Source organism: Lampris incognitus, chromosome 15, assembly GCF_029633865.1.
Source record: "Lampris incognitus isolate fLamInc1 chromosome 15, fLamInc1.hap2, whole genome shotgun sequence".
Lineage (NCBI taxonomy): Eukaryota > Metazoa > Chordata > Actinopteri > Lampriformes > Lampridae > Lampris > Lampris incognitus.
Window position 1 is genome coordinate 22971151 of NC_079225.1, and position 15014 is coordinate 22986164.

Sequence of the window (15014 nt, forward strand, 5' to 3'; positions counted from 1 at the left end):
ATGTGTGTGTGTGTGTGTGCGTGCCCCAAAACATCATTTACTGTATATCTACAGTGGATATCAAAAGTCTATACACCCGTTAAAATGGTAGGTTTTTGTGATGTAAAAAAATGAAACTGAGATAAATCATGTCAGAACATTTTCTAATCTTAATGTAAAATTACAGCCTATAAAATTAAAGTGAAAAACAACCCAAAACATTTTAGGGGGAAAAAGAATACAAAACTTACAATAACCTGGTTGCATAAGTGTGCACACCCTTTTATAATCAGGGATGTGGCTGTGTTCAAAATGAACCAATCACATTCAAAGTCATGTTAATTAGTAGTCAGTATACGCCTTCCATCAATTAGTGACTGTGATTAACCCCGAATAAAGTTCAACTGCTCCAGTATGAATTCCTTGACATCTTTGTTGCATCCAACTGCAAAAGCCACGTCCGCAAAGAACTTACAAAGAATGAATGGGATCTCATTGTTGAAAGGTATCGACCAGGAGAGGGGGTACAAAAGAATTTCCAAGGCATTAAATATACCATGGAACACAGTGAAGACAATCATCAATAAGTGTCATAAAAGTGACATTACAAATAACAGGATGTCTCTCCAAAATTGAGGGGAAGACAAGCAGAAAACTGGTCAGGGACACTGCCAAGAGGCTTACAGCTAAATTAAAGGAGCTACAAGAATTTCTGGCAAGTACTGGTTGCTCCCTACATGTGACAACAATTTTCTGTATTCTTCATATATCTGGCCTATGGGTTTAGAGTGGCAAGATTGAAACTTTTTCACATGGGGAAAAAAAAAATCCAAGCCAGCTAAATTTTGCAAAAAGATGCAACCTGTCTCCCAAAACCATGTGGAAAAATGTATTACAGTCTGATGAGACCAAGACTGAACTCTTTGGCAATAATTCCAAAAGGTATGTTTGGCACAAAAATAACACAGCACATCACCAAAAGAACACCATACCCACAGTGAAGCATGGTGGTGGTGGCTAGGGCTGAACGATTTGGGGGAAAATATCTAATTGCGATTTTTCTGACAGGTATCTGACAGATAGTGTGACTGCAATTGCGATTTGATTTGCGATATAATTTTTGAAAATCAAACTTCAGTTCATTATTCACTGTATAATAAATTTAAAACGTGATGGAGCCTCACCACTTGAGAACACTGAAATATTAATTGCTCTTTATAATATTCCAAGGAGGAGAGTGAAAATATATGAATAGATTCAAAATGTATTTATTGAAACAAAAAATGGTATAGAACATACACATATGAAGACACATAGAACAATTATCACAAAGCTTTGACTGTTAATTTAAATAAACAAAAAACAATAATGAAAGTAAACAATTCCAGAATATAAGAAAATGTATAAAGTAATTTAAGAAAATATTACATTTTGTAAACACCGTGTAAACATTCCTTTCAGTTAACATTCCTTTGTCCATTGTTTTTATGAGATTTCGAAAGCCCCCTTTGGACACCGTATTTCTTGCCACTATGTCTCTGGCGAGGTAATGAGTGATGGCGCTTGTTATCTTGTAGTGTCTCCGCAAACTCTTGTCATATGGGGTAGCAGCTACAAAAGACTTCAAAATTGTAGTTTGCCTACTTTTATTTGTTGGGGTGGCAGCAGCACAGCTTTCCTCAGTCTTCTTTTTTTAACACTCATCGTATAAGTGTTTATGATGGCCTTTCAAGTGCTGGTACAAGTTTGTTGTGTTGCCTCGGATGGTAGCCACTGTTCGACGGCAGGTTTTCCAGAGCACCGTCGTTTGCTGCACATTGTTTTTGGAAAATCCAAAATACTCCCAAGTCCCAAATAATCGAAGTGCCACCCTTCTTTGGCACTAACTCTTCAGGTGCTTTTCCTTCCGCGGCACTGGCAGCCATTTCTAATCTCTTTTGTTTGCATATGACGTCACGAACTACAGATGGAGGGCAGGAAGTGATTTTCTACATAGGAAGCAGTATCACAAACTTTCAAAATGCCTATGTTTGACATCATTAACTGAGAAACCACAAGGAGTTTTTATTGAGTACCAAAAGTTGTTGTTCATGAGGGGGGAAAAATGCAAGAAATTGACCGAAAACGGCAGAAAAAATAGCTTGCGAACCGTCGTCTGCGGTCGGGAGGAGCGGAGTCGGATAACGTGCGTGTGTGCAGTGAATAAATAAATAAATCACTTTTCAAAGCATAAGGATCATGTCCAACATATCTTACTTTCTGTTAATACCTTTCTCTCATAATATCGTCTAAACTAGCACAGTTCCGGCTAAACTAGCTCCATCTCATCAATTCTGCTTTTCACTTCCTGCCCATCCATGTGACTGCAAACAAGCTATATCTGTGATTCCTACAGCACAAGTTTCCTAAACGCTCACACACGTTTTGTTTTTTTTTGGTAAGCGTACTCGATCACTGTAAGTAGGGTCACTTCTGATAGGTGAGTGTGTCTCCTACGTGAGGAGCACTGATTGGTGAGTATGACTGTCACACAAGAAGAACGACACATAGACTGATCCATGCGGTCGACAGGCCCACATGAATTTTTAAACCATATACAACTGATTTACAACCGCATCAGAGTCACAAGCGGCAGAATTAACCACAGTCTTTGCGGTTAGCCAATCGCGTTAGTTCAAATCGCAATTTTGATTAGAATTCGATTAATCGTTCAGCCCTAGTGGTGGCAGCATCATGCTTTGGGGCCACTTTTTTCCAGCTGGAACTGGGGCTTTACTCAAGGTAGAGGGGATCATGAATAGCTCCAAATACCAGTCGATTTTGGTGCAAAACCTTCCAGCATCTGCTAGAAAGCTGAAGAGGAATTTCACCCTTCAACATGACAACGACCCAAAGCACACATCCAAACCAACAAAGGAACAGCTTCACCAAAAGAAGATCGGCATTTTGGAATGGCCCAGTCAGAGCCTAGACCTGAATCCAATTGAAAATCTGTGGGTTGACCTGAGGAGTGTTGTGCAATTTCACATTATAAAGTGGAAAAAGTTCTGACATGATTTATCTTGATTTAATTTTTTTAACATCACAAAATGGATAAGGGGGATTTCACATACTGTAGGGTGAGGAGCCATGGCCGTAACGCTCCGGTCCACCACGATCAAGCCCAACGCGTTCATATGAGGGTCGGTCATAGCCAGGCCTCCCATAATGCTCATCTCGATCACGATTTAGACTTCCCTCCCTTTCTCTCTCCCTGTAGCCTGGTCGGGGAGGGGGTCCCTGTGGGGGTCTGTGCAGAAAAAAAGACAGGACATATGTTTTCACATCCACGATGTTTTTCTGTTTCACACGAGCACACCCAAATGGCCGATGTCTTATCACAATGTAGGACACAATGTGATATACTACCTTTCTTCAACAGCCATGGACTGTGTGCTTGAAGTAAAAGGACAAAGAGAAAGGAAGATTGTCAAATGTACGGATGCAGCCTTTGCTCCGACAGGTAGGGGAATAAGAAGGTGTCAAATCTGCAGAGGATATAAAATACCTGTCCTCTCTAGAGGAGTAGCGTTCCCTCTCAAATCGCTCTCTTTCATAATCAAGTGGGGGCTTGTCTCTGTACATCTCCCTGTCTCTATTGTATTCCCGTCGATCCATGTCAGGCCATCGTCTTTCATAGTATGGGTCTCTCACACCCAGGGGTTCTAAGAGAAAGAATATTAATTACTCAAAAAACATGGCTAAAGAAATACCGCCCTGACTAAAGGGTATAACAAAACTTTTATAAAGAAAATTCTGTTTGTTTTATTAAGTTGTGTTTTTTATAACCTATTTGCAGAAGTCTACTACAGAAAACAAACCTTTTTGGTATGCCCTTTCTGATGGTATAGGGTCAGGCCTCAACACAATCCTCTCACCATATGAGATCCGTTCAACAGTGGCGCCAGGTTCTAAATATTAAGAGTTAATTTTACCATAATTGTGTGAAAAAAGAAACATGGTGCATTCATAAATACTATACTCCATATATGTTTACTATACTCACCATGCCCATGCCCATAATCTACAGTCTTTGGCATCACTTGAGGTGTGGGTGCAGTAGAGGAAGGTGTCTGGTAACTGGCAGAAGCAGGCTTGGTATCCCAAGCTCCTGGATCACTAGTAGCTGGCTGACCAGATGTAGCCATACCCTGGGGATGCAAAGGACAAATACAACTTAGAACACAATGTTAAAAAAAATGCAGTGAGATAATTTTCAAAAGTAGTCATTTTAAAGCCATCATTTACCTTGAGAGCAGACCTCACTTCTGGAGGAATCTCCAACCCCAGGAGACCAACAGCAAGATCTGATTTGACTTCAGGCACAGTAGGCTGAGGCTCTGGTGCAGGAGGTTTACTCTCCTGCAGTTCTCTGAGGACCAGATTTCAGATTTTAGTTTAACTTTAAATTTATGTTTCATATTTTTAGCTTTTTCAGGTTAGCCTGATGCTTAAGCATTTCACTGCTAGCAATGTCTGCCACCGCTGTCTTGTTGTGCATTTGATAAACTTGAACAAAGTAATGGACGTTAAAGACCCCTAAAAACCATCGACAAATACATCTTTAACCCTGAAACAATAGTCATACAAAAGTCTAAGCCCTAACACATATGTGTTAACAAATTGGTTGCCAAAATGAACCAATGATAGTGATTAAGAAATACACAAATCAAAAGGCTGTAATATTATTGTCTTGAGCTCGTTATTCCGATTTACTGGCCCACATATACAGAAACAATGTGCAGTTTATTTTTTTACTGACATACATAGCCGTTCTTTTTGACAGCAGCTGTTAAAAAGAAACTATAAAACTAAGTAAAAGAACACCTGCATTAACATTAATAAACATTACTTTGTAGCTAAGTCACAGAACACCTGCATTTAAGTAGTGATAGACAACTTTTTTGCTTTAACTTATCATTATGATGTAAATGTTGATTGCACAGTGTAATGGCTAGAGAATAATGACACCATCATCGTTTATGTTGGTTCACTATAAACCTTACTTTCAGGCTTATAGGGAACCAAATTCTTGGCCACTGGGTATAATCTCGCGGGAAAATTAAGACTCAATTTATCAAAATAGGAAGAGGGTGGCGCCTTTGTTTTCCCCAGTAGCTATCAGTAGCTATCCCCAGTAGCACAGATGGCAGATGGTGGAACAACCCCAAATGACAGTGGAAACTCTACCCAGCAAAAGAAAAAGAATCCTGTTGATGGAGGAGGTAAAGAAGGCGAAACGGGAGTGTGACAGGAAGAGGTAAAAAAGTGAACCTCGGACAGGCATTCATTCCATGGAGTGAGCTCTGGTGTTGTATCAAACTCTGTTTCCCTGTTGAGTGTTTCCCCGTCGAGATCTGTTTCCCCCTAGCCAGACAAAAGTATTCACATGGAAACAGGCTAGCTATCAGTTACAATTAGGTCAAGGTAAGCATTAGGGTACGCTTAGGGTTAGGGTGAAGCTAGGTTAAGGTTAGGTTTTAGTTGAGATTAGGTTAAGGTTAATCAAGTGCCCCCGGTGTTGTATCGAACTCTGGATAGGGGGAAACAAGATCTCGACGGGGAAACAGAGTTCAATACAACATCTAGGACTTGAGAGGGTTCCAGAGCGACATTCAGTTGTCATTCTTTCTACTGGATTAGTGAGTAACACAACCTGCCAACTTATTAATACTACCGGATGCTTTACTCTGCCTTTATCATAGCACTGAGATCAGAGTTTCTAGTTCAAATTGAGATTCTTGAGGGGCGCTGCTGAGCTGGCCAATAGAATACGATGTGTTCTTTTGCGCTCCCGCCGCACTTCTTGTTTTATTTAAAGTTAACAAGTGCTTTGCATACAAAACATCAAGAAATCTGCCCCAACACATTTTTTAACTCAGAGGACAGTGTGTATGTGGGTTGATGGCGACAAACCTGCGCAAATATAAACACTGCGGATAATCCAGTACTAGACCCAATGCTGCCTCGAATTCATGCTCCATGACCCCATCCCCGCCTAAAAGCCCAAAGACAGACTCTGAAGCCCTGAAATCAGCAGACATCTCGGCGGTGATAACCGATACCCAGTTTCCCTCGGGGATGACTAAAGTATTCTGATTTTGATAAAATCAGAACTGAAAATGCCCTTGTCGAAAACCTTAACTCTTAAAAGTGAGCTACAAGTGATAAAAAAGGAAATAATAATACGGCGAAAATCCATTCGAGATCAACCAAATGAAGGCGACAATCAAAGAGGTGGAAGGTAGGCTATCAACGTGGTCAGATGAGGTGGCAGCTTTGCAGACTACGGTAACTGATTTAAAAGTAGAGGTGGCAGGGCTTACAAAGAAGTGTGAGGACATGGAGGGAAGAATAAGGAGATGCAACATCAGGATACAGGGGGTAGCTGAAACAAATGGGTAAAACTCATAAACTGCTTCGGCCTCAAAGCTGCTGAGAGAAGTGCTACAGCTGGATAAAGATGTGCTGGTAGACCACTTGCATAAAAGCCCGGCGCCAAAGGGACTAGATGGGAAACCACATGCCATCATAGCTAAACTCCATTACTATCAAGATTGTGCCGAGGTGCTGAGCCATGCAGCACTTGAGCTCCACTTTGGTTCAACGGGGAGACAATTGCTATCTTTCTGGATTAGACTGCAAGCATCACCAAGGCCAGGGCTGCATTCACGGAGGTTAGGAAGCTGCTCTACAACCGTCAGGATGTCCAGTATAGCATAGTTTTCCCAGCCTAACCCCACAACACGCATAACGGAGAGAAGGAATTCACAGATGCAGACAAAGGAATGGGCTACGTTAAGAAGTACATCGTTCCTACAACAGGGGTTTCAGTGTCACCCTCAGAAATAGGCCAGTGATACTTTGTCTCGTTTTAAGGCCAACTTTGACAGGACAATATTTGTTTATGCATATTATCACTGTTTTTGTCAATGCTACCAGTTCTATTTTATCATGCGGCACAGCCTATATACAGATATGCAATTTTAAACTGACCTATCACAGTGGCACAACAAGCATGCTAAATCATGTGAATGCTGTATGTCGTAATCTATTCTTCACGGCGTGAAAAAACGAGACAATACTAGCTACCAAACTTAGCTTAACTCATGTCTGTTTTCCAGTGGCCATTATCAAGCTGCTTTTATCTGCCATGTAAACAGTAACATTACACGTGATAAAAATGTGCACTTACTTTCCTTGGAAAATACACTATATGGACAAAAGTATTGGGACACACCTCTTAATCATTGAATTCGGATGTTTCATTCAGACCCATTGCCACAGGTTTATAAAATCAAGCAGCTAGCCATGCAATCTGCATTTACAAACATTTATGAAAGAACGGGTTGTTCTGAAGAGCTCAGTGAATTCAAGCATGGTACTGTCATAGGATGCCACTTTTGCAATAAGTCAGTTCGTGAAATTTCTTTCCTGCGAGATATTCCAAGGTCAGCTGTAAGTGGCATTATTGAAAAGTGGAAGTGTTTAGGAACAACAGCAACTCAACCACGAAGTGGCAGACCACGTAAAGTCACACAGTGGGGTCAACAAGTGCTGAGGCGCATAGTGCATAAAAGTCGTCAACGCTATGTTGACTCAATAACTGCAGAGTTCCAAACTTCCTCTAGCATTAACATCAGCACAAAAACTGTGTGCCGGGAGCTTCATGGAATGGGTTTCCATGGCCAAGCTTTGCATGCAAGCCTTACATCACCAAGCACAATGCCAAGTGTCAGATGGAGTGGTGTAAAACACACTGCCACCGGACTCTGGAGCAGTGGAAATGTGTACTGTGGAGTAACGAATCACGCTTCTCTGTCTGGCAGTCTGATGGACAAGTCTGGGTTTGGCGGATGCCAGGAGAACGTTACCTGCCTGACTGCATTGTGCCAACTGTAAAGTTTGGTGGAGAAGGGATAATGGTATGGGGTTGTTTTTCAGGGGTTGGGCTAGGCCCCTTAGTTCCAGTGAAGGGAAATCTTAATGCTTCAGCATACAAAGACATTATTGGACAATTCTATGCTTCCAACTTTGTGGCAAGAGTTTGGGGAGGGCCGCTTTCTGTTCCGCATGACTGTGCCCCATTGCACAAAGCAAAGTACATTCAGACATGGTTGGGTGAGTTTGGTGTGGAAGAAGTTGACTGGCCCGCACAGAGCCCTGACCTCAACCCCATTGAACACCTGTGGGATGAACTAGAACAGAGATTGTGAGGCAGGTCTTCTCGTCCAGCATCAGTGCCTGACCTCACAAATGCTCTTCTGGATGAATGGGAAAAATTCCCACAGACACACTCCATAAATCTTGTGGAAAGCCTTCCCAGAAGAGTGGAAGCTGTTATAGCTGCAAAGGGGAGACCAACTCCATATTAATTCCTATGGATTTAGAATGGGATGTCATAAAAGCTCCTGTAGGTGTAATGGCCAGGTGTCCCAATACTTTTGTCCATATAGTGTCGCTGCAAATGATCCCAATAGTTAAAATAAAACATAAGGAGTAATGTGGGAACATCTGGAGCTAAGTAAAGTATTGGCATAAAAAAGCCTAATAATAACTGTTCCATAGGTGCATCCACTGGCATTACAGCCATCAACATCCTAAACCACACCTAAAACTACACAGCAGACCCTACAGTTACAAAAACCAATAATGGGGTAAGAAAGAGAGACGTAACAAATGCCATAGTAGAGCTCATCGCTATGGATATAAGATCCATTAACATAGTCAAAGGCGAAGGCTTCAGAAAATTAATGAAGGCGATGGAGCCCGAATACACTGTACCCAAACGCTCAAGTATTTCACACACTCTATCTCTGGAGTACAGCAATGTACGAGACGAAATTTTAACTGCCTTAAGTTTCACAACGGATATTTGGACCTCGGCAAGTATGGAAGCATACATGGCTGTCACCTGTCACTTTATTACTCAGGAGTGGGAACTCTGTGTCTTCCTAATGGAAACCAAAGTAATAGGTGAGCCATACGGGAGTCAACACTGCACAACAGCTTGGAGAAGTGGCGGACGCCCTCACCATTCCAAATTGCAAGCGAGTAGCTTTTTATTTACTTTTATTTTAATGTTTGGAAAGAAATTGTTCATTAAAATGTGAGCTGTGCTGCTGTTATTATAACTGCACTAATTGTGCTACCTACCTTGTTCTATTTATTATAGTTCATTTTATTCTATATATAGGCCATTCATTTATTTTCATTTAAATTGATAGTTTATTAAAAGGTATGCTGCTGTTATTATAATTGCACTATCTTGTTCTATTTATTACAGTTCGTTCATTGTCAGAAAAATGTCGGAGTATTATACTGTTTAGTCTACTGTTATGGCTATCTCATTAAAAATACTGTTGTTATAACAGAAATAAGCCTGTTTTGTATCTCTGTTTGACTCTTGTTGGGTTCAGGTTATAAAATGTTAAAGACTTAGGTTAATAGCTAATGGAATCTGAAACTGGAGTTGGTCCCCGCCCACTGCTCCTAGTGTATAGGAAGAGTTAAATGTGGAGGACAAATTTCATTTCAATGTATGCGAGTACTGAGAAATTACAATAAATAAATTATAAATAAAGATAAAGCTTATAAATATAAATCTCAAATCTTAAATTTGTCGGAACTAGTATGCCATTTCTATTTCACAGCGCTTTCTTGGGCGTCGTCTCGGATTCGGAGACTATTATGATGAGCATTTATGCAGATCTATAATTTATCCATGATAAGAAAAAATTGTCACAAGCTGTTTTGTCACAAAAAGTGTATAGATAGAACCTTGTTCAACTAAATCCCTCAGGATTAGAAACACGCATAAAACACACCAAACCTTTTGGAAAATGTTTTATATTAAAAAATAACAATACAAACAACAATACTATAAAATAAAAGAATCCTTAACAATTTTCTCCTTTAGCATGACTAATGCCAATACTACCAGAGGGCTGAATGATTGCTCAGTCAACTTTGTATCACTTAACCATCCAGTGAAGTGTAAAAAGGTGTTTACACATTTAAAACAGCTTAATACATATTAAATTCCTTCAGGAGAGCCATTTGCATACTAAAGACCATTTTCAACTGAGAGGAGGATGAGCAGGACAATTTATCACTCCAATTTCCACTCAAAGGCTAGAGAGGCAGTCAAACTAATTGATAAAAACACACCATTTATGACAACAAGTGTAGACAGACTCGGACCCCGCAGGGTGCTACGTTACAGTGGCTGGGCATCTTTATGCACATTTTCGGTCATCTTGACCAATATTTATGCACCAAACTGGGATAACCCTTTGTTCTTCTCCAATTTTTTTTCTTGTTTACCAAACATGACATCACACCACCGTATGATATGAATTGTATACTCTCCCCTGTCTTAGACTGCAGTTCATCCAAAAAGACATCCCTGTCTAAATTAGCACATTCAATCCAGCTTTTTCTTAAATCATATGGCAAAGCTGATATGTGGCAGTTTCGTAGTCCTACTTCCAGAGTATACAATTTTTTCTCCTCAGTTCATAAGACCTATTCACGTATAGATAATTTTTTTCTGGATAAAAGGCTGCTTTCCCTCGTAACCAAATGTGATTCCAGAGCTACAGTTATTTCATATCATGCTCCCTTAACTATGAAAATGTGTATTCCTTATGAACAGTCCAGTTACCGCCCTTGGAGACTCAATCCTCTGCTTCTATCAGCAGAAGATTTCCCTAATTTCATCATGTCCCAGATTACATTATTCCTTGATATTAATCAAACCCCAGGAATACCTTCTTTAACTATATGCGAGTCGCTGAAGGCGCATTCCGTTCAATTTCTCTTCTAAACACTGATGCTAAAATCCTTGCTAAAGTTTTGGGACGCCGTTTGGGGGGGGGGGGTTCTTCCCCCCTCATATCACCGGACCAAATGGGTTTTATTAGGAACCGTCGTTCTTTTTTTTTTTAACATTAAGACGCCTTTTGAATATCGCTTATAGCCCTTCTCACCTGACGTGCCAGAGGTAGTGCTGTCTTAATGCTGAAAACCAAGTCAGGATGAAACAAATGCATGTATTAAGAGTCTGTGTGTCAGCCATAGACAGGAAACACCAAATTTTATCTATGTTACATAAGTGAAAAAAGGAAGTCTTGTTGATTTCTTTAATGTGCTCATCAAAGGAAAAGCTGGGATCAAACGTACCACCAAGATTTTTGGCTGCCACACTTTGTGAAATCAGAGTTGTCGATTGTTAGTTACTTGATCAGATTGGTGTCTGTGTCTAGAAGGGCCAACGACCAGCATCTCATTTTTATCCAAATTTAAAAGCAGGAAATTTAGTGACATCCAATTTTTCACAGCAGCCAAGCAGGCCAACTGGGTGGAGTGGGGCTATCTTTTCGACACACTGGAGAGGTTTGGACTTGGCCATTAATTAATATCATGGATTCGACTTTTATATACATCTCCAACGTCTGCCATGTGCACTAACAATAATCTTGCCACTTACTTTGAGCAACAATGTGGCACAAGATAAGGGTGTCCTTTGTTCCCACTTGTATTTGGGGTTGCAATGGAACCACTTGCTCTAGCTCTGAAGGAAAATCCCGATATCAAGGGAATCCAGCGAGCAGGACAAGAGCATAAAGTTTTGTTTTACACGGACGATATGTTGTTGGATATATCGCAGCCCATTTCGAGTTTTGAGTTAATGGTCTTACTAACAGAATTTGGCAAAATATCTGGCTACAAAGTTGATATTCAGAAAAGCGAGCTGATGCCTGTTGGCGCTGGTAGAAGACCAGGTAGACCAGGTAGAAGGAAAGTAAGACCAGGAGCATTGGAGGTAGGTTCTAACTCTTCTACCATGGTGGGAATAGGAGGAGAAACGGGGTTGGGGTAATTCTGAAGGAAGAGTATGTCAAGAGTGTGTTGGAGGTGAAGAGAGTGTTGGACAGACTGATGAGTATGAAGCTGAAAATAAAAGGTGTGTTGATGAATTATCAGCGCATATGCCCCCCAAGTTGGGTGTGAGATGAAAGAGAAAGAAGAATTCTGAAGTGAGTTGGATGAAGTGGTGGAGAGTGTACCCAAGGAGGAGAGCTAGGTGATTGGAGTGGACTTCAATAGGCATGTTGGTGAAGGGAACAGAGGTGATGGGTAGGTATGGTGTCAAGGAGAGGAATGTGGAAGGACAGATTGTGGTGGATTTTGCAAAAAGGATTGAAATGGCTGGGGTGCATACATATTTCAAGAGGGAAGAACACAGGATGACGTATAAGAGTGGAGGAAGGCGCACACAGGTGGACTATATCTTATGTAGGAGGTGCGATCTGAAAGGGATTGGAGAGTACAAGGTGGTGACAGGAGAGAATGTAGCTAGGCAGCATCGGATAGTGGTCTGTAGGATAATGTTGGAGACCAAGAGGAAGAGCGTGAAGGCAGAGCCAAGGATCAAATGGCAGAAAATGAAGAAGGAGGATTTGTGTGGAGTTCAGGGAGGAGTTAAGACAGACACTGGGTGGTGGTAATGAAAAGTTGTTGGATGGCTGGTCAACCACTGCAGAAATAGTGAGGGAGACAGCTAGGAAGGTAATTGGTGTGTCATCCCGACTGAGGAAGGAAGACAAGGAAATTTCATGGTGGAATGAGGAAGTACAGCAAAGTATACAGAGGAAGAGGTTGGCAAAGAAGAAATGGGATAGTCAGAGAGATGAGGAAAGTAGACAGGAGTACAAGGAGATGCAGCGTAAAGTGAAGAGAGAGGTGGCAAAGGCAAAGGAAAAGGTGTATGGTGAGTTGTATGAGAGGTTAGACACTAAGGAAGGAGAAAAGGGCTTGTACTGATTCGCCAGACAGAGGGACTAAACTGGGAAGGATGTGCAGCAGGTTAGGGCAATCAAGGATAGAGATGGAAATGTGCTGACAAGCGAGAAGAGTGTGTTGAGAAGGTGGAAGGAGTACTTTGAGGGGCTGATGAATGAAGACAATCAGAGAGAGAGAACGTTGGATGCATTGTTGTAGTCGAGTCACTAAACCTCGAGTCCGAGTCGAGTCTCCAGTGTTTGAGTCCGAGTCCAAGTCCCCAAAGAAGAGTCCGAGTCAAGTCCCCATTACCTGAGTCCCAGTCATCAAGGTTGAGTCTGAGTTGAAGATGGGCTCATACCCTCCAACACGAGGGTATGCACATGAATCCGCATGTAGGTGGAACACACTTGCCTGCCCTTGCACAAAATTGAATAATGTTACGGTATTAATATAGCTATCAACAGAGTTGGGTATCGAAAACGGTGCCCATATGGCACCGACCGAAATATCTCGGTCCTATCGAGTATCAAACTCTCTGGAAAAAAATGGTGCCAAATTTCGATACTTTACGGTAGATGACGTGAGCGCTATCACAGCCAGCCAATCACTACCAGTGTTGTTGTACACAGGCGACTGACTAACAAATTAGCATGAAGCTATTTGGTATGCGTGTGCGTCTCATGACTGCGTTGGAGTTGAAAACTGGCGGGCAAGATTCAGTGAGCTACTATGCGTTCCAAAGCATGGCTACACTTTGTAAAAATAGACAGCAAACCTGACACAGTAAAATTCAACCGCTGCAAAGTGATCATCAAATGCAAGTCTGGATGTTAAGTGTTGTTATTTGATGGCGCTCTTACTCATTGTATTACGGTACCAGCCGTATTACTGTTCCGTCTAAGGCTTTACAGTACATTCAGATGTGACGTCGCCACGTTCTCTGTGTGAAACAGTGTGTTGTAAGCTTGTTATAAGAGTTGGTACTCGGTAGTACAGAGCCAAGAGACCTGTTGTATTTGCCTGAATAAATATGGCTAATGTTAAAGGCTAAAGAGAAAACCGAGTTAAGCTTTGCTTGCAAGAAGAAGACTGCGCATCCCAGTTCAACTTGGAAAAAAAACGTTGCCAAATTTCAATGCTTTACGGTGGACGACGTGAACGCTATCGCAGCCAGCCAATCACTACCAGCGTTGTTGTACACAGGCGACTGACCGACAAATCAGCATGAAGCTATTTGGTGTGCGTGTGTGTCTCGTGACTGCATTGGAGTTGAAAACTGGCGGGCAAGATTCAGTGAGCTACTATGCGTTCCAAAGCGTGGTTACACTTTGTAAGAGTAGACAGCAAACCTGACACTGTAAAATGCAACCGCTGTAGAGTGATCATCAAATGCAAGTCTGGGAATACGTTGAATATGATGAAACATCTGATCACGCATGGGATAAATTTACGAATGGGCAACTGCTCTGTGTTTGATAACGTTAATGTCCGTGCTGCTACCAAGGTTAACGTTAGCTCTGGGACGTCTGCTGCCGGGCCTGCTTCTGGTGCCACTGCTAGCAATGATGAAACAGGTAAAGATGGTTATGATGATGTATATAAATAGGCTCACATACATTAAAGATGTCAGTCTGCATGTTGACCTCATTGTCATTGCTGACTTCACTTTCAATCTCAAAGTGCTAGAGTACAGAACCAAAATAACACGATGTGTCAATGAATTATGGTGCTTGCTGTATAGAAAAGCAGTTTGCTGATAATACTATAAGGTATTCATAATATATAGCATCGAAAAAGTATTGTTTAGGTATCATATCGAATTGGAGGTATTGGTTTTGGCATCGGTATCGAAAATTTTCAAACGAAATTCAACCCTAGCTATCAATATCTTTTGCCAAATTATTAGGGCCTATTACAAAAAAAAAAAGTCTTTATCAATTAACAAGTCCGAGTCCTCATCTCCAACTTCCAAGCCCAAGTCCAAGTCATTAGTGCTCAAGTCCAAGTCGAGTCACAAGTCCTGGACTCGAATACTACAACACTGGTTGGATGATGTGGGGATAGTGAATCAGGAAGTGCGGTGGATTAGCAAGGAGGAAGTGAGGGCAGCTTGGAAGATTGTTTGGAAGAGATGGCAGTGGAATTTTTAACTAGATTGTTTAACACAATCTTGGAAAGTGAGAGGATGTCTGAGGAGTGGAGAAGAA

General features: G+C 41.4%; 1 protein-coding gene across 3 annotated transcripts in view; it reads right to left on the reverse strand.

The window, feature by feature from the left end:
* The window catches only part of ylpm1 (YLP motif containing 1), a 64076-nt gene that overhangs the window by 20558 nt on the left and 28504 nt on the right, over nucleotides 1-15014 (reverse strand). For all 3 annotated transcript variants that reach the window (XR_008811405.1, XM_056294383.1, XM_056294385.1), the window contains exons 6-10: nucleotides 4267-4390; nucleotides 4025-4169; nucleotides 3840-3929; nucleotides 3527-3683; nucleotides 3093-3268 (exon numbers count right to left, since the gene is read on the reverse strand). Coding sequence is in view for 2 of the 3 variants with exons in the window: in XM_056294383.1 (XP_056150358.1) it covers nucleotides 3093-3268; nucleotides 3527-3683; nucleotides 3840-3929; nucleotides 4025-4169; nucleotides 4267-4390 (692 nt within the window). In the remaining variant the exon portion in view is untranslated. The remainder of the gene's footprint in view (nucleotides 1-3092; nucleotides 3269-3526; nucleotides 3684-3839; nucleotides 3930-4024; nucleotides 4170-4266; nucleotides 4391-15014) is intronic.